Below are 18,848 nucleotides of genomic sequence, written 5' to 3' on the forward strand. Positions count from 1 at the left end.
ATCAGACATGTCGTGTGCGCAGGGTTCCTGGGGCTCAGGGAAGGACCAATGCAGCCGAGAGCTCCTGGTCTCCTCCATCTTTGCTGCAGCCAGTCGCAAAAGGAAGAAGTCCAAGGAGAAAATGCAACCCAGCAGTTCAGATGATGACCTGGATCCGGTTTTCCCCAAGAAGGAACTTCCCGGGCAGAAGGGGGACCCTGAAGGGGACGTCCGAAGCGGCATCAAGGCCAAAGCGGCTGCGAAGAAAGATCAGGAGAACGGCAGAAGTGTTGAGTCGACACCCAAAGCCAAGAGGGATCCGAGGCACCCGTCCCCGGACACCAGCTGCCGAAGCGTCCCTCGGGGAAAAGCCTCCTCCTCCGACCCTCCGTCATCGGACCTCGGTACCCTTGACTCTGGAGCGTCGGTGAAGCCGAAAGCGTCGACCGCGGGAGCCTCCGCCGAGGTGGATGTGAGCTCCATCACCTCGGACTACTCCACCACATCGTCCATCACCTTCCTGACCGGCGCCGAGTCCCTGGCGCTGAGCCCCGAGCTGCAGGGCGGCGAGGAGGCGGACGACGAGCGCAGCGAGCTGGTCAGCGAGGGCCGGCCCATGGAAACGGACAGTGAGAGCGACTTCCCGGTCTTTGCGCCAGGCGCCGGTAGCCAGTCGACACCGTGCCTCGAGAAGGACGGCGAGGGCGGCAGAAACAAGATGGAGGGGCGGCGTCTCTTCCCCACACAGAAGATGATGGAATGCGACACGCTTTCTCGCCGTCGTTCGCTGCGGAACAAGACGGACAGCGAGTCGTCGGCGGAGGCGGCGGGTGGCGAGGGCCGCGCGGAAGCCAGCACGCGGCTGGCGCGGGTCCTGGAGGTGATGAAGAAGGGCCGGTCCACGAGCAGCCTCAGCTCGTCGTCTCGCAGCGAGTCGGAGCGCCCGGAGCCGCCAGCCTGGCACCTCAAGATCACCGAGCGCCTCATGGTCCGGCTGCGCGCCTCCTCCGACGACATGATCCTTCCAAAGAGCCGCGCCTCCGACAGCCGACGCAAGAATATTCGGCGGCGCCACACCATGGGCGGCCAGAGGGATTTTCCCGAGCTGGCCGCCATCCACGACTGGCGGGAGCAAGGCGGCGCCGACCGGACAGCCGAGCTATCGCTGCTCGACCGGTTGAAACCTCGACGGGCCTCACAGGACTTTAGCATCCGTGACTGGCTCGGCGGAGAGCGCAGCCGACGGGGCGGTGGCGGCGGCACCCCGGGAGAATGCGGCCCAGTAGGAGGCGGCGAAGCTATGCCGCCGTCGCCGCCGAACATCGAGGCGGCGCCCATGGCCGTCCCAGAGAACGCAGACCCCCAGGACGCCGTAGCCCCAAACGGCAAAAGCAAGTCGCCGCTCGGAGACGACGCGCACCCTCACAAACTGTCGGGGGCGCATGTGGTGCGCTCACGCTTCTACCAGTACCTCTGACCCCTCGCCCCCCCTCCAACCCAACGCCAGGATGAATGTGTTGTTATCGTACGAACGTGCACTCTGAGCTGCACAGTAGTTTTTTGTTTTGTTTTTTTTTACAAAGTTTATGTGTAAATAACATGTATAGCTGCCATCTTTGTGACTGGCACAATGGATGATGCGCATCGCTGGCCAGACTGGAACTCAACCTCCCCTGCACTCTCCCCCCACCCCTTATTTCCATTATTTTTTTTTTCTTTAGAAGAATGTACAACTTACATACTTGGAGTAACGCAAGTCGCAGTGTACGGTGTTCCTCCAATATTTGCAGGAGGATAGGTACTACCCAAAAAGATTTTTAATTGCCTATAAATGCCAAAAGATGGCAGCAAAGCACTACTTTTCTGCTGGGGCGGGGCAATTGTCTGTCTGAATACACGCCCCTACCCCCGCCCTTTCACTTCTACAAAGTTCTCTGGGACTAAGATGCCACAACAAAATTGTCATGGTAAACATGGCAGATGGACAGGTTCTCACCCAAAAATCTCCAAACGGGGGAAATTGCGATTGCTAAAAACCGAACAGTACCACAGACAGCACAAAATCTGCAGGTAATTTGTAAAAAAGATTTGCAATTGCCTATAGTTCCCACAAGATGTCGACAAAGCACTATTATCTAAATGAATGTTTGTCTCAACGAACGCGATATACTTCCTTGCCACTAGATGGCGCCTAAGTAATGGTTTTTGTTGCTTTGGCCATATTTGTCGCTCGGGGAAAAAAAATCATATTTGCAATTTTTAAACCGCGAATAATCGGGGATTCAATGTACTTGAAGACATAATGTGTAGACATAACTATTGGGACGCACTTGTTGGTCCATCAGTGGCTAAAACTGGAGCCTTAATCCCACATCAGAAACACACAAAAAAAAAAATGATGTACCTTGCTCTCATGGAACACGCGGGGAGCGTGCTGTGGGAATGCCTCATTCGTTGGGTTTGTTTTTGCCGCACAGACGCAACAGCCAGAGATTAGCTTGACAAATATATTGTGATTTTATCAAATAAAATGAAAAGTAATGATGATGACGTACGAGTATGTAATACTTTTGTGTATGGTCATTTTTTTTTCTATTTCCAATCTCTTGTCTAGTTATCGTCCCAAATGGACATTTTATATCAATCTGTTTTTCACCCCAAAAAGGAAAAAAGTGCCTCTTTTTTCCCCCCATTTTGTAACTCTTTCTACGAGCAGTTGTTTTTAAAAGAAATTTGAAGGTGAGCATTCCAACAGGTTAAACTCCAGTTTATTTCTTCACTCGTCAAGTTTCAACGGAGACATGAAGCGTTGCATGTGTTGGCACTGACGTCAGTGCAATGTCCCCCCTCGAAGAACACTGGAAATAAATCATCTTAATTATTATGAGTCGTGTGTCTCTCTTTATTACACGGCTGGCGAGTGCACTGCTAAAAAAAAAAAAAAAACTACATTGACCATTAAATACATTTCCTCGATTAAAATCGAAAACATTTAAATAGAAAACAGGAATTTATTCTGACATGTCATCAACGTGAGTAAGTCGTTTCGAAGCACATTTTTTTACGACGCAAATACATTTTACGGTAGCGTTGCAGTTGCCATTAATGAAGCGATAATATTTTTGACTTAAGTAGGTTCAAATGATCTTGAAATAGATATGTGAATTTTTGTGACATCTCGGGCAGAAGCTGGAGATTGTCGTTATTTACGACGTCGTCCTTGAATAACTTGAATTTGATACAAACAAAGTGTGCGCCGGGAAAGCAATGAAGACGATGCCGGAGACGTCCAATCAGCGTTGACTAGTGACGTAATCAACGCGACCGCACAGCCAAGTTACCATTCAGACGAAGAGGAGAAGTCAGCCCGGAGCGTCCGGATTTGATGTCATCAAGGTAAGCGGCTCTCACCACGCCCATGATAAGAATTAAATGTTATTTTTTAATGTTTTTTATTTTTCTTACTTTCTTTGAAAAGCATTGTATTTAAACTACGTGCTTATGTGCGCCTGTATGCGTGTTTAAAAGCAGTAATAGACAATAAGCAGTCAAGTTAAGTCGAAGTATAGTATTAAAAAAAACGTGTTTGTAAATACGATTTATGAATGATAAATGTGCAGGTTTGTAGATAACAATTGTCCTTATTTAATCATGTAAGTAAGCTTCCGCTCACGTTACACAACTTGTTCAACCTGCGTAACCAGTTGGTTACGCAAAAGCAATGTATATGTGTAGTATAATGTGGCATCTCAGATAAATCGATGTGTTTGTGTGGAAGAGAATAGCGGAATGCCGATGTTGTGCAAGTTTAGTCCGAGTTCAAGAGACCACACAGGAGAATTTTCCTAAGTAGGTTTTATGTGCACATTACCAACACTTTCCCATCTTTAGAAAGTAGCATCAGAGGTGGCACTGCAGGTGTGCAGGAAAACAATTGCAGGTGTCCAATTACTTTTTTTTCTTTTTTTTTTTTTTACACAGCTTCCTATCCATCTCGGTTTCTATCCTTGGGAAAGAAGCATGTTGGTGTTGTGCGTCCTCCTGGCGTTATTGTCTCCTCTGACCTCGGCACAGACGTACCGCTGGGGGGCCTGCCCCATCCCCAAGGTGCAGCCGAACTTCCAGCTCCAAAAGGTAACAAGGATGGCGTCACCGCTCACCTGGCCGTCACTAACACCGCCTCCTCCTGTCGTTGCGGACGTCAGTATTTGGGGAGGTGGTACGAGATCGCCAAGCTGCCCGCCAGGTTCGAGAGGGGGAAGTGCATCGAGGCCAACTACGCCATACGACCAGATGGAACCATCCGAGTGTTAAACTCTCAGTTCTAGTGAGTCCAGACTTGTCTTTCTTTCATCCGTAGATCCAAGGAACCATATTAAAAGTACTATCCCACGAAGCAAAGTCTTCTAGTGGCAAAGATAAAATCCCTCAGAACTAAATTTGTTCCGAAATTTCCTTAACTTCTTCAGTTTTCCATCGTTCTTCGTGACAAAATTCATTCAGACAATTTTGTGATCGTCCTCTTCGCAATTTTGCATTCGTGTGTGTTTGTAGTAAAGACAAAGTACGGACAGCAGAGGGCACAGCAGTGGTCCCGGACCCGAGAAACCAGGCCCAAATTGGAGTCAGCTTCTCCTACTGTAAGTCATTCCTAAATAATACAGAAGAGCACTGTTGCTGTCTAAATTCAATCATGGTGGACCTCGTGTGTGATGACAAAAGACACGCAATAACAAAAACGCACAATCCACTTTTTTGGGGTTTTCTTGTTAGTGTTGACAATGGAGGCCTGTTTGGTAATGTGCAGTCTGGTCTTGTAGTCTCTCAGTGGTCACCTCTGTCCTGCTTAAATAAATCTGTGAGGACATCATCACATGCTTCTGATTTTCACGGAGAATGGCCTTGTGATAGGGACACTTTATTTTTGTTTTCTTTTTTTTAAACTATACCTTGGAATTTCAGTGGTTTGTGGTTGACTTGTATGGCCATTGGAACCACTTACTGTGCTTCATTTCATCTCTGTATGAGTTAGCTTGTCCCTAGCTAGTCATCGGCTTAGCTCACATGTTAGCATCATAGCCGTTGAAGAAAACCTGCCAAAATATAAAATGCTACTTTTTGTTTATGTCGTCATTTGCTGCCTAAGTTCTGAGTTGAATCATAGTAGCTTTTCTATCTATCTATCTATCTATCTATCTTTCTATCTATCTTTCTATCTATCTAGCTAGCTAGCTGGCTATCATACCTAACACTATCATTTTTTTTGTTGCTAACTGGTTAGCATACCAGGCCAGGTAGTTAATAAAATAGATAGAAAGACAAATATATGTGTTTCACCAAAATTAGCATGCTTGCACAGGCTGCCTTGTCTTAAAAAAATACTTTCCAACGCATCAGGTCACCATTGGTTTCTTGTTTGGTTGATCCAAATCAGAGCTTTACCAAATAAGCGGCTAAGCTAGCTACTGGCTAATGAAGCATAGAGGTGACCGGATTGTGCTTGTGGTTATTCTCAGTCGTCCAGATCATTTCTTTCTCAGGGCATTGAATCACTTGGAAATGGAATGATCTGGTCTCTGGTCGGTCCTCATAAAGCCTCGTTGCATGACCTGATGAAGCCCTCTTAGATGAGAGATGAAACATCTTCTAACTCAACCAGAGCAGCCCACCTGCGATTCACTGCCCTGCGAAAGGTCACTGAATCATAATAATAATTTGTGTCTGCCTCTGTCCGCAGTCACCCCCTACAGTCCCTACTGGATCCTGAGCACGGACTACAGCAGCGTAGCCGTGGTCTACTCATGCACCGACATCCTGCGCATATTCCACGTCGAGTACGCTTGGATCCTGGGCCGCTCGCGCTTCCTGCCGCCCGAGACTGTGCGCTATGCTCAGGACCTGTTATTGACTGAGGGCGTGGACCTCTTTCGGATGACCGCCACTGACCAGACGGGTTGCAAGGACGACTAGCGCATCACCGCTACATGCTAACGACTGAATATCTTTATCATTTGGCTTAATAGGCCTTTTCACCATGGCGTCACATGCTTTCCAACACTTAACGCACACAGAGCAGCATGCGACAATACAGGCATGTACATGTGACATGCTAACGCTAAGCTAGCTTTTATACATCACTCCTCTTTTGTGATTTATTTCAAATTCATAGAGCTGCTCGTTATTAAAAGGGGAAAATCAACCAATAATTGAATAATAATATGGTGTATAATAGTATTTATGCTACATTTTGTACCAGTAGCCTACTTATGATTAAAATAAATACTATGTGAGTTTGAAAAAATATGTTATATGTTGGTGTCCTCACTGTATGAGTATATGTATGTATGTATGTGCACAAACTGAGTTTAATGTGCATGCAGTACATCCAATTCCACAAGTGGGCATATGGAGGCGTGTGTGTGCGTGTGTGTGTGCGCGTGTTTGCATGGGAGGTGGTGGTCTTCTTACTCCTCTCAGTCACTAGCCGTGCAAGCAGAAGACCAACGCCAAACAGCAGATCAACAGCAACACTCCTTAACAGGTACATCACAACAAAAAAAACAAAACACATTCATACTTTTACTGAAGTACATTTGAAAACTCGTAATGTGCATTGGGTGCTGAAACGCGTTGTGACGTCGAACAAACATTCCAGTCTGACTTTAATTGTGTTTGTGTTTATTTCAAGGCAGCGAGATGAAGAGTTTGCTTTGCGTCACTGTTCTACTTTGTGTCTTTGTCTTCCACGTCAGCGGTAAGTATTTATGTGAAGACTCACTTGGCTTTTTATTATTGTCAAAATGGATGTGAAGTTTGTACAAAAGTGCAATGATATAGTAAGTTTGATATGCACCAATCAATGCATCAAAAATGATGTTTAATGGTTTTTTTTTTTTAGGGGGGGGCGGGCATTGCGTGTACAAAGACACTTCTGTCTGCAGTGTGTTGAATTCCTCCACCTTGAGTGTGTGTGTGTGTGTGTGTGTGTGTGTCTTGTCCGTGGTCAGCAATATTATTTGGAGAAGCTCGCAGGTCCCCTAAGAGTCTGTCCGGGCTGAATACTGTCTTTGTGTGTGGCAATACTTGGAATGCTTGCTAAATGTTTATCTTTCTCCTCTCTCTCTCTCTCTCTCTCTCTCTCTCTCTCTCTCTCTCTCTCTCTCTCTCTCTCGCTTTCCTGCTCCACAGAGGCCAGAGTCATTCCAGAGGGGGGTAAAGCACAAACATAACTATTCTATAATATAGGTCTTAATATTATTTGCAGCTTGATAAAAATGAATGAAGAAAAAAAAATAAACATTGATCATGTGGCCTTCTTCGTATTCAGTGCCGTACGATGAACCCCCAGCTGTCCCGTACTGGCCATACTCCACCTCGGACTTCTGGAACTATGTGGAGTACTTCAGGTCCATTGGGGCCTACAACCACATCAACGAGATGGCGCGGGCCTTCTTTGCCCACCAGCAACTGGGGGACACCCTGGGCTACGACAGCATCGCCGGACATGAGCACTGAGGGGCCAAGATGGACTGGGAGACCTGAGAAGTTTTAGAAAAAGGCAAAGAAATTGCTAAAGTAATTGTAGCACAGCCATACTTGTATAGAGAGATGTAGGTTTTGCTGTAGTTATAGTAGCATTTTTTTTTTTTTAGATTTGCATGACGCTATCATGTAATTAATTTAAAATAAATCCACGGTGTTTCAATTATGTTGACTTTTTTTTATTATTCTGTTACCAATGTAAATTTAATGTGAGTTATGCATGATTGAAATGAAACATTTATTTTGGAAGTTATGAAGGGGAGGTTTAAACAGAAACGTGTATTTGGACAATTTCAATGAATATATTTTAAACACATGTTATTTGTGAGTAGAAATACCTTCAATAAGAACAAAATTCCACGTTTTATTTTTTGAAAGTGTTTATAAATGATGGCACCGGTTCGGTTCGGAATTTTTTTTTTGGACAGAAACTGGTTTGAAGCCGAGCACATTTTCGCGTCACACGCGCATTATTTTGCTCCAGCAACATTTGTTGAACACTGTGTTATTCAAGTCAAAAGAACCAGGCATATATTTTTGGTATAGTATGCAAAAAAATGCAGTACATAGAAACAGTAGCATTAAAATACAAAATGGCGAAAGTACATTTCGGAAAAGTTGACAGAGGATCGAGTTTGAAGCCGAGGACATTTCAGCGTCGGACGTGCTTTGTTTTGCTCCTAGCAGCCAGCACAAGCTGACAGAGTTACTCAGCTCAAATTAGTCAAAAAGACTGCTCTTGAAAAAATGAAGCCTGCCGTGGACGAGATGTTTCCGGAAGGAGCAGGACCATATGTGGATCTGGACGAGGTTTGTTCGTCCGTTTTTGTTTCGAAATAAACACGGCTAAAGCTGGTTAGCTTGCTAGCCAAAGGATACCTGCCGCTGCCTGCGTTGTAATCGTTTCGCTCGGTTATCTAGTACGTACTACAAATAAACGCACTACATATCTTTGTGACACTAACAGCAATATAGTTCTTTTTAAAATCATAAATTGCTCGATTTATGTGTTCGAATAGTCAAACTGTGGAAAAGATTTAAATGCGTTGCACCGTCGTATGCCTGCAGGCAGGGGGCAGCAGCGGCCTTCTGATGGACTTGGCAGCCAATGAGAAGGCAGTTCACTTGGACTTCTTCAATGGTAAACGTTCCAACACGTGGCATGCATTTAAAAAAGTCAATTTAGGCCTTTTAGGTAAGATATATAATATACAGCAGGATTCGACAAAGTCTGGCTCCATCTTTAATAAGTAATTCGTCACTGATTTGCATATCAAGAATCCTGTCATGTTTGTTGCCTCCATTTAGCATTTCCCTCAATTAAACCTTAGTGGAGTATACTAATTTTTTTTCCTCTTTAGCTTTTTTATTTATTTATTTATTCATGTTCAGAGTAGTAAAATTAGAACTAAATTTAAAAAAACTGCTAAATACATCTGGCTGTTCAACTTAACGTCATCCTGTTGATTGAAAAGTTAAATTTCCATACCAGTTGGCACGCTCATACAAGACATTTAAAAACCCAAAAAGTAACAAACTCAGTTAATGTGTTTTGTTTCCCGCGGTGCTTGGCCACCGGCTCAAGACAAGGCTGCGCAGCACAGGAGCGGGACGAAAAGCGCTGATTGTTAAAACGAAGCGCGCGGCGCGGGAAAGATGCTTTATGGCGGAAACGCAGCACGGCGCCGCCCCACTCAGCTGCTTTTAGCGTGCACGCCAGCGAGCGCATATGGCGCTTGTTAAACGGCGCTTGTACACGCTAAGTCTCGACTAGCTCGAGGGATGAGAACTGGCGCCATGGCTCATAGGAAGCGGCGTTGAAACGCAGCCTCTACTAGATTTTAGCAGAAATGAAGAAAACATGAGTAAAATCGCACAAAAAGGGAGAATAAATACAAACAAATACATTTGACAATAAATAGCGAAAATTGTACGCATGTAAGATTGACCCTGCGAATCACGCTGGCCCCTTTGGCGCTTCAACTCGTCTTTCTTGCAAGACGGTTGCTGTTTAATCAGTTTTTTTTTTTTTTAAACCTGTGGAGGCCTCATCTGACCTCGTCCTCACCCTCGTCTCCTCCTTGCAATAACAGCATTTACTCAATCTAATTTGTGCCCTTAAATTCCCCATTGCAGCTTGTTTTTGTGAAGAGAACACATAAAATACAACTTGAGGATGAGGAAAGATTTTTTTTGTGTTTGTTTGTTTGTTTGGTTGGTTTTTTTTTTGGATGAGGGGGTGCGCAAAAGTTGACTGGCATGTTATAACACCAAATTCATTCAACTCATTTTCTTCCCACTTTGTCTTTCTTGTTCCCGCCTCTAGACTTTGAGGACCTTTTTGATGACGATGACCTGCAGTGACTCCACACCCCCGCACGCCTACACGCACTCACCTTCATGAACATGTCCATACGAATGAAACGTGTCCCTCTCAAATAAAACTTGGTTTCAAAAGCAGCCGAAGAACTAGCCCCCCCCCCCCCCCCCCCCCCCCCCCCCCAACGCCCCCATCCTCAATCCTGAGAATGACTGACATTCCAGCTTTGGAGAAAATTATGCGTATGTGTTTTTCTGGAGATTTGCGGGCAGCCACGAACACCTGTTAGCCAAACGTAATTACACACGAGATGCGAGCCGAGCGTCAAAACAGCCGGCAGGACGGGAGACGTCGAGAAACGCCGGCGGGTCCGACGCGGCTGCTGGTTGGCACGTAGGGGGGTGGAATGCCCACGCGACACATTAGCACAAATTAGCATCACAGTGGCTGTGAAGGTCACATTGTTACCATGGCAACAAAAGTCAGCCCAAACAAAACAAGATTGAAACCTTGAGCGTCCATGCGCCTTTGGAAACAAAACATTCAACCTTCCCTTCAAGTCCAATTAGAATTTCAGCCTCTCTCCCGCGTTCCCACGCAATTTCCGCCGCACCACAACTGGGATTCACCAGATGCCGGTTTCCACTCCCCGAGGAGCACCGTCAGCCTCAATGCTGCGAGATGGACAGTCAGCCATTGATCATGTCTCAAATGAAAGACGCTCGAACAAACAATTGTTTCTCCGGCAAGAAAGGTTGGCAGCTGCGGATTTGCGCTTGAGCGGCGGCAATCCTCAAGCGGCCGGGGGCTCTCCAAGGGAGGGGAGGGATGAGGCTACCATGCGCTGCTGGGACCAAACGGAAAAAGCATCGATGGCTTTTTTTAAATTTTTGATTTTAAAACATAACACTTCATACCCAACAAAAGTAGCCTAAAAAAACAAGTTTTTAGTAGTCTTTAACCCCTTCAGGGACAGTGGCTACTACAGTGGACAGCTAATCAGGTTACAGGGTGCATGAGACGTTATCATCGCAGTTTTTCACATTCGGTCCCCAAAAAGTCCGAGCTTGTCTCTAAAAAGGCTAACGTGCCTCAACACGGCGCCTGTGTGCAGGAAGCCGAAGATTAGCAGATTCCTCATGTGCCGAACAGCTGTCACTCGCGAGTGCGCCTTTTCGCTCACGCTGAGCTCCCGAGCGCTGCTTTTGTGTTTGCGGGCTTCAGGCAGCAGCCTCCGAGAAGTGCTTATGTGGCACCTCATTAGTGTCTCGTGTCTTCTGGCACCTCGTCGACGTTGCGGCACCCGAATGCATCTCGAGTATCACGGAAAGCTGAAATAGGTTGTGTGAATGCTGAGAGATGACATTAACAAGAAGTAAAGCAAGGCTTGAATACTTTTTTGAAAGCTTTTAACTATATTCAAAAAAAAAATATTGGCAAAAGTGTGAATGCTCATTTCTCAGCATTGCCACAAAAAGAAAGAAGCTAAATGGATTTTCAAATGCTGCCACGATGAAGGAATGACTTGTGCGAATGCTCGTCTCTCAGCAGCCACGCAATTTGCTATATTTTCTTGTGTCATACAGCCTGAGTGTGAAAGTTGATCTTTCAGCATTCAAAACAAAACCATCATTTGTGTGAATGCTCATCTTTCAGCATTCATACCATCAGAAGCAAAATATACGCATCAGATGACTTGGTCCTAATTTTACAGGTCCGCATTTTTTGTTGTGAAACTGCATTCATTTTAATGCGTGCCTCTGCATTCATCTAATAATCACCAAAATAGAGGTTTTAAGATGACAACGAATTTTCCTGAATGCAGAGGGAGAGGTATGAGCACAAGAAGTAACAGTTAATCAGTAACCGACCTGTTTGCATGACCATGCCTAATGACTCAGATGCGAATGCTCATCATTCACGTGTCGAGAAGATAAATGCGTTCACCAGCACAAGCGAGCGCATGAGTGAGAATGCTCGTCTCTCAGCATCCGCGTGATCTCCCATCATCAAACAACTGTGTGAATGGTTTGACTCGCTGCAGGACTAAGATTACCGGAAGAGTGTCCCCATTCATTTTGGACCAGCTTTTTTTGTCCTGCATGCTTGAAATAAAAAATTTCCATGCACATTATTAGAGTGAGCGCTCATCTCTCAGCATTCCCCTGAAAAAGAAAAAAAAAGCCCTCCCACCTTTTTGCATCCTGCTTTTAATTACCCTTCCTCTCATTGGTTCGGCGTTTGGAAGCCCTTGGCCAGTCAGAGCCTGTGTTGAGGTGGCCCTCCACTCTGTGTGTTTGTGTGTGTGTGTGTCAATGAATACCTGTTGTGCATTTGTGATGACGGGCCTGGTTTAAAATCTGCCCCAAGTTTTTGTGCGAGGCAGTCTGTCTCAGGGAGGTCTGCTTCACAGTCGTAATCACACACTCGGTGTTCCGCAAGAGTCTATCTCGGACCCCCAGTCAGTGTTGTCGCCAAGGGGAACCTCAGGTAAGAGGAAAAGGTTTTGCCCTGTGCGGTGGTTCAAAAACTACTTTATGTGACTCTTTTTTTTTCCATCCGGGTAGGAGACCAGACAAGACGAGCTGAGTAATGGCTGCCCACAGGAGGACCGGCCTCTCCGGCGTGCTTGTCGCCGCCACGCTGGCCGTGGTCATCGTGCTGCTGCTGCTGCCCGGTGAGTTGTCAACAACGCAGTGAGGATCATCAAAGTCATTGCTGGCAAAAGTGCTGACGAGACTCACCGAGAAGCTTTTGAAAAGTCAAACCGTAAACATCCTTCACAGGAGGCGGCAAAGGTACTCACGCTCCGTGCTTCGGTAGAAGAACAGATACTTGTGTGGAAAAAAAACAAATCTTGAAGTAAAAGTAGAGGTACGGATTTAACTCATTCAACCAAAGTAAAAAAATATCTTTTTTTACTTTCATGCACAAATAATAATAACCTACATCTGGATTTTTTTTTCCTCAAGTGTTTTTGATCGTCTTTAGCCGTGAAAAAAAAAACACAATAGTGGCAGTGGACGGCAACACGCTTGAGGGTCCATTGTCCTGAAAGGGATAAAAATGTTTACAACCAAAATATATACATTCACATGCTGTATTTCTTTTATATTAATGTCATAAAAATATCTGCACAAACATATATTTAATGCAGTCAATCAAAAATATATTGCAACATAATTCAGCTTCCCTCACTGGATGAATTATCTATCGATGGATCGCTCTATCTATCTAGTCTATCTCATCTATCGATCGAGGACATTTCGAGTTGGAATGGTATTAACATTTCTTCTGATGTGTCTCATTGTCAAAAAATGATTACGCAACATAGTCATGAATCGCTCAAGGTGATGAAAAGGACGTTTATTCTGCTCACGCCGTGTCGGCGAGTGGCTCTCAAGTTGCGTCTTAATCATAATAATCATCCTCCCCTTCCTTTTCCATTTTCTCGCTCGGTACTGTTTGGCTCCTGTGTAAAAATAACTACCTGTCAGCATCACGTCTTCAAAGTGACGCTCCGCTGTCAGATGTGATGGACACTTTTTTTTTAAATTGGCTTGTAAAAAAAAAAATAAATAAAATTAATTACACTAAGGAATCATTTATTCCCATTAAATATAATGCATACAGGCTTGGAAAAAATGTGTCTTAAAAAAAACAACACTACTTTTTTGCATTTACTGTCATCACTTGTTCTCAAACGTTTTACTTTATACGTTTAAAAAAATAAATGAATAAATAAATGCTTAATTCTCCAAGTGTCATTCATCAAGGGCAGCGGTTACTACAGTGGACAGCTTATCATGTTATTAGGTTACAGGGTGCATGAAAGGGTTTAAAAAAAAATTAAGCAATGATTCAATTCAAATGGAAACATACAGAACTGCAATCAAAGTTTCAAAACAGAAAACTCTAAAAAGATGAAATGCCAACGCGTTGAAGTGAAAAGTCGCACCCGAATTGTGTGCGCGAAATTGATTCCTGACACACTTTTACGAATCTCTGCTCAAGAAGAATAAAAAAAATTTACTCCAAATTCTCCCTGAAATCAGCAAAATCAGAGGGCTGACAATTCTACAGTGGTCTGTTCATTTTTCCCCCCCCGAGTAGTATATTTTTCACTTAACAACTTCCCGCCGTAAAGCCCATTCGTGCTTCCTTTGAATTCACCCGAGTGATGTTTTGCCTCAGCCTCCCATGGCCCTCCTGGTCGTCTTCGTCGTCCTCCTCCTCCTCCTCTCCTTCTGGAAGGCATTAACACCTTTTCCCCGTGGAGATGAAAGAAAAGCTGAATTCACTGTTCCTTCATGCACGCACACGCAGCTTTTGAGGCACAGCGTGCGGTCCGGTGTCCGGGGCCCGCCTATAAAAATGTACAAAGAGCCGCAGTCAGAAAAAGCCCCGCAGGGGCCGAGGCGAGCAACCATTGACAAGAATGCGCGGCCGTAAGCGTTCGAGCGGCATCGTGGGGAGCGTGGCGCAGAAGCACCGTCCCAAGTTGCAAAGGGCTCGTGATTTTTTTTTTTTTTTTCCTTTTTCCTGACGGGTGTCGTCTTTCCTCTCTTGTGTGTGTTGCAGCCGACGTCTCAGCAGGACCCGTCGCCGGCAAGGCCACACCGGACGGTAAAAGTTGTATTACTAGTAGTAGAAGTCGTTTAAGTGTCCTGCATTTCCCTGACTGATTGACATCAAAGCGTTTGACTTTCAAGTCTCTTGACGTGAGCCGTGCGAGTGATTTAGCAAAAGCCGGCGGGATTAACGGCGTCTTTTGCCTTCCCTTCAGCCGGGGAGAGCATCCGGGCGAGGGCGGAGGCAGCGGCGGCCCACAGAAGGCTGAGCCGCAACCGCAGGAACATCAGCTGGTACAAGCAGCACTCGGATTTCTGGAGCTGGTACAAGTACTTCACCGACAACGGCAACCAGGAGGCGGTGAGTCGATGCCACCCCATCCTCCCCCCCCGAAATGATCCAAAGTAAAGTGACATTGCAACTAGCGTATTGACCCGAATATAAGACGGTGTTTTTTGCATTGAAATAAGACTGAAAAAGTGGGCGTCGTCTTATATTCGGGGGTCTGGACATTATACCCATTCACGACGCTAGATGGCGCCAGATATCATTGAAGCGAATGCTGAACTTGACTCCCCAGGCCAAAGTGAACCCCTGTCACGAAGAATAAAAATAAAAATAACGGTTGCACGAAGAGGAAAAAATAAAAAAATAGCGGGAAGAAAGAAAGGAGAAGAAAATAATAGAAGAGATAACAGAAAATGGAGAAACGTAGCGACAATCTGGAGAAAAGTGGGTCGAAGATCGGCCAGGTTAACCGGCAGCTGAGGAGAAGTTATGATGTAATCTACATTTCAAAAACCAGAAGCCATTCATTTATGAATGTGATTGCATTTGAGTTTACATATTTAAATGTTCAGATATTAAGATTTGAATGAGGCAAAATAACATGCTTTTTCTCTCAAATATATTGTTAGAATCATTTGTTTCAGATGTACTGTAATTATTTTCTGTATAAAAATTAATTTGGTGTTCAAAAAGTCTTTTTTTCAAACTTGAGTTTTGAAAAAGATGGGGTCGTCTTATAATCAGGGCCGTCTTATATTCAGGCCAATACGGTAAATGGAATCTCGGCCCCCTTCAGGTTCAGGAGCTGGACCGCATCTACCTAACCTACCTCCAGAACAAGAACCGCGCCGAAGGCCGTCGCTCTTACAAAGCCTACCTGCGCCACCTGGGCGAGATCTACAAGTCCTGCGCCGACTCGGACGACCCCAACTGCGTGGCATCCTACACCAGCAGGGCCAAGCCTGAGCCCCCCAAGCCGGCGCCGGTCAAAACCTGCGACCCCACCAAGGACGCCTACTGCCTGTACGCCGCCTTGGTGGCTCGGAAGAGTCCCTACATGCCACTGGTGCTGCCTGCCGCTGCCCCGGCCCAGGCCCCGGCTCCGGTGAAGTCCCCCGCCCCTCTTTTTGTACGACCCGCCGCCGCAGCCAAAGAACCTCAGTCGGGTTACTACTACTATGCACCGTCATCAGTTTCTTTCCTCTCCAAGGTATGACATCACACCGCCTTTACAGTGTTTTCCAACCGCCGTGGAGCGAAGGCCCAGTGGAGTCCAAGTGTCTCTTGTTTTCAGGAGCAGAAGGCGGAGCTGCTGCGCGTCTGCGGGGCCGAGGACGTTGAGTGTTTGCAGTACCACCTGAGGGCCGCCTACGGCTACCCGCCCGCCGCCGGGAACTCACCGGCTTACGCCCACCTGGGCTGCGACCCGCAAGTGGACCCCACCTGCAAGCCTCAGAAGGCCTCGTCTGGGCTCTACCAGTACCCCAACTGTGACCCGCTCAGGGACCCATACTGCGCCTACGTTGCCTCCCCCATGGTGAGTTTTAATGTACTTGAGATGTCCTGGCAAGTAACCAAGTATTTGTACTTCGTTGGCAAAATTCCCATGTAATCAGCATTTTTCCTTGCAGGCTCCCCGAGTGACCAACCCCGCTTCTGGCCCGGGGTCCTGCAACCCCATCTTTGAGGACGGTTGCAACCCCCTCACCGCCACCAAATTCGTCACACCTCAAGAGGCATACAAAACGGAGCCGAGCGAGGAGGCGGCTGCCATCCGGGTTCCCCCTCCCGCCGCCGACCACTACAGCGACCCCTATGGCATGTATAGAGATGCTAACGCTAATGCTAACAGGGTGACTGACCCTTACGCCACGTACCGCCAGGCTAGTGCCCCGGCCGCGCCGCAAGTCAATGATCAGTACGCAGTGCTGCGGCGCTTCATGGCACAGGCACAGGGCAGCGACCCGTACGCGCCCCGCATGGAGTCGACGCCCGAGTCCAACCCCAACGATCCTTTCTCCGCCATGAGAGACACCGCCTCCGCTACCATGCACCGCCACAGTGCCCGCCAACACTACCTGTTCTCACCCCCAACTTACGAGGAGCCTACCAGGGAGGAGCGCCACCCTCTGGGCCCGCCAGGAAAAACCAAAGAGGGCTACGACTGCTTCATCGGGTATGACCGCGATTGCTTCCCGCTGCAGCCGGCCGAGCCCCGATCGAGCGCCCACCGCCGCATCCCTCATCCCGCCGAGGCCTACGAGCCCCACCTGAAAGCCGACGGCACTCGCGACGGCGTCCTGGAGCCGCCCAACCCGCACTGCGATCCAGAGTTTGACAGCGACTGCCGCCTGCGCCGCCGCGAACCCGAGCCGCCCCGCCACGAGGACCAACCCCAGCGCCCCAAGGCCCAACCGGAGGTGCCGGAACAGGACCCTTACGAGGCCGAGCCCTACCAAAGCGGCCAGGAGGAGCCTCACGTGTCCAACGTGCCGACGCCCCCTCAGGGAATGCCCAGCCTCCAGGACATACTGAGGAGCTATGGCGACCACTTCCCCGAGCAGGACGACTACCGCAAGAAGTAAAGTGCAGACACACGCCAGCTTGTAGGTGCACAAATGCCCTCAAAGATTTCCGTCCCACCAGACCCCCACATGATGCCAGTCCATGGACCCAATGAACACGAGAGCGTCCTAAGGTCGTTCGGCGCTTTTGATTTGGGGCGCTCGGGTATCACTCGCAAGACCTCAGGCCTCCTCCAAGCACTGCAATGCATTGTGACTTGCAAATGCTCTGCTCTGCTCGCCATCTCGCCACTGACAACTTCTGTAAAGTTTTTTTTTCTCCCCGCTTTGGAATGTTCTAATAAAAAGCTCTTGAAAGCTGTTTTTTTAGCCATTTTTCATTCCTCAGTAACATTTAGTCACATCATACATATTTTGCGCACTTTGCAAAGCCAAAATGGCTATGTTGGACATTTCAAAATAATTTTCGTCAATTTTTGAGAATTGGATTTTTCCAAATGGGTCGCGCTTCCTCGTTTGTGTGTGTGTGTGTGTGTGTGTGTGCTCAAGCAACTTGTGTCCTGACTATCGTCATTGCATCGCATTGAGTCAATTATGGCATCTCCAAAATGGTTGCAAAATGCCTGCACTTTATCTTCAGCCTGGAAGGATAAACTTCCTGTCTAATTTGAGTCAAGTTGTGTAACGGAACGACGTTGCCATGGCAGCACAACAGCATGAAAACATGACGGCATTATACACTTAGCAGGCGCTCTCCAACGTTATGAAATCGGTTTTCTTGTTATTTTGGTTTGTATTTTTACACAGTGCGTTCAAAATATAGAAACTTTACGAGTCACTTCACCCCCCCCCCCACCTCCCACCACCACACACACTTGTGATATTTCTGGATTGCATGAGTGATTATTAATTTTAAATTAAATTTAAAATCCAATTAATTTCCTAATTTATAGGGAAGCAAGTTTTAAAAGATACATATAACCTGTGACCCACAAAATTTAGCTTCAAAGCAGAAGTGAATGACGGTAGAGGGCAGAACATCACCATGTTGTGTGTGTCGAGATGAATTCAAATGAAGTGATTGTCTTGCTGTAATATTTATTGATTCGCAGGGTTGAACAAGTGAGTCACAAAGCTTCTGACTTCCTGCCAACGTCTAATTTGTGGGTCCATGCAGCGCAAGGAGCTGGAGGCGGAAAACGACTTCCTGCGGCGTTGATGAGACGCAGTGCCGTGCGTACGTGTGACTCCGTCTCCCAGGAGGAAGTGAGTAAGACCAGTTTGTATCCCAAAATACACAATTGGGCTCATCACAGCTGTCGTTGACATCCGTATGACATGGCGTGATTCACTGTGGCGCACCCCACTGGTATCAACACAATCCCAGTCATCGGAATTGGAAGTTGAAATCACACACAAAACTGATATTTGAGTTTACGCTAATTCAACCCTCACCCTACCATAACTTCCAAGAACGGTATCTCATAACTTGTAGCACAGTATACATGGATCAATATTCTCATTTCTTGGACGTAATATTTGAAATGTTCTGTCAAGCACTTTGTTAAATGAAGCTGTATTGTATTGTGGTGTATTGTATTCCCCTTTGCGTAGCTCTAGCT

The 18,848-nt window shown here is 46.6% G+C and overlaps 5 protein-coding genes across 9 annotated transcripts in view; all 5 read left to right on the top strand.

The window, feature by feature from the left end:
- Nucleotides 1-2,860, top strand: part of LOC109524695 (rho GTPase-activating protein 21-like) — a 54,579-nt gene extending 51,719 nt beyond the window's left edge. For all 5 annotated transcript variants that reach the window (XM_019884730.1, XM_019884729.1, XM_019884727.1 and 2 more), the window contains one exon: nt 23-2,860. In XM_019884730.1, the coding sequence (XP_019740289.1) occupies nt 23-1,456 (1,434 nt within the window). In that variant the 3' untranslated portion in view covers nt 1,457-2,860. The remainder of the gene's footprint in view (nt 1-22) is intronic.
- Nucleotides 2,861-3,074: 214 nt separating this feature from the next.
- Nucleotides 3,075-6,282, top strand: apodb (apolipoprotein Db). Its single transcript, XM_019884733.1, has 5 exons — nt 3,075-3,375; nt 3,961-4,113; nt 4,185-4,306; nt 4,534-4,619; nt 5,717-6,282. The coding sequence occupies exons 2-5, from the start codon at nt 4,000-4,002 to the stop codon at nt 5,947-5,949; spliced, it is 555 nt and encodes a 184-aa protein (XP_019740292.1). The 5' UTR covers nt 3,075-3,375; nt 3,961-3,999; the 3' UTR covers nt 5,950-6,282.
- otos (otospiralin) lies at nt 6,283-7,684 on the top strand. Its single transcript, XM_019884734.1, has 4 exons — nt 6,283-6,520; nt 6,668-6,733; nt 7,168-7,191; nt 7,307-7,684. Exons 1-4 carry the CDS (start codon nt 6,385-6,387, stop codon nt 7,492-7,494), a joined length of 414 nt encoding a protein of 137 aa, XP_019740293.1. The 5' UTR covers nt 6,283-6,384; the 3' UTR covers nt 7,495-7,684.
- A 461-nt stretch (nt 7,685-8,145) lies between these two features.
- On the top strand, nt 8,146-9,981 carry cops9 (COP9 signalosome subunit 9). Its single transcript, XM_019884778.1, has 3 exons — nt 8,146-8,331; nt 8,590-8,662; nt 9,848-9,981. Exons 1-3 carry the CDS (start codon nt 8,269-8,271, stop codon nt 9,883-9,885), a joined length of 174 nt encoding a protein of 57 aa, XP_019740337.1. The 5' UTR covers nt 8,146-8,268; the 3' UTR covers nt 9,886-9,981.
- Nucleotides 9,982-10,818: 837 nt separating this feature from the next.
- and1 (actinodin1) lies at nt 10,819-17,588 on the top strand. The gene is made up of 7 exons (XM_019884776.1): nt 10,819-12,331; nt 12,409-12,518; nt 14,423-14,467; nt 14,628-14,773; nt 15,498-15,911; nt 15,996-16,238; nt 16,333-17,588. Exons 2-7 carry the CDS (start codon nt 12,434-12,436, stop codon nt 17,284-17,286), a joined length of 1,887 nt encoding a protein of 628 aa, XP_019740335.1. The 5' UTR covers nt 10,819-12,331; nt 12,409-12,433; the 3' UTR covers nt 17,287-17,588.
- The last annotated feature ends 1,260 nt before the right edge of the window (nt 17,589-18,848 follow it).

Source organism: Hippocampus comes, unplaced genomic scaffold (genome assembly GCF_001891065.2).
Source record: "Hippocampus comes isolate QL1 unplaced genomic scaffold, H_comes_QL1_v1.1 scaffold501, whole genome shotgun sequence".
Taxonomy (NCBI): Eukaryota; Metazoa; Chordata; class Actinopteri; order Syngnathiformes; family Syngnathidae; genus Hippocampus; species Hippocampus comes.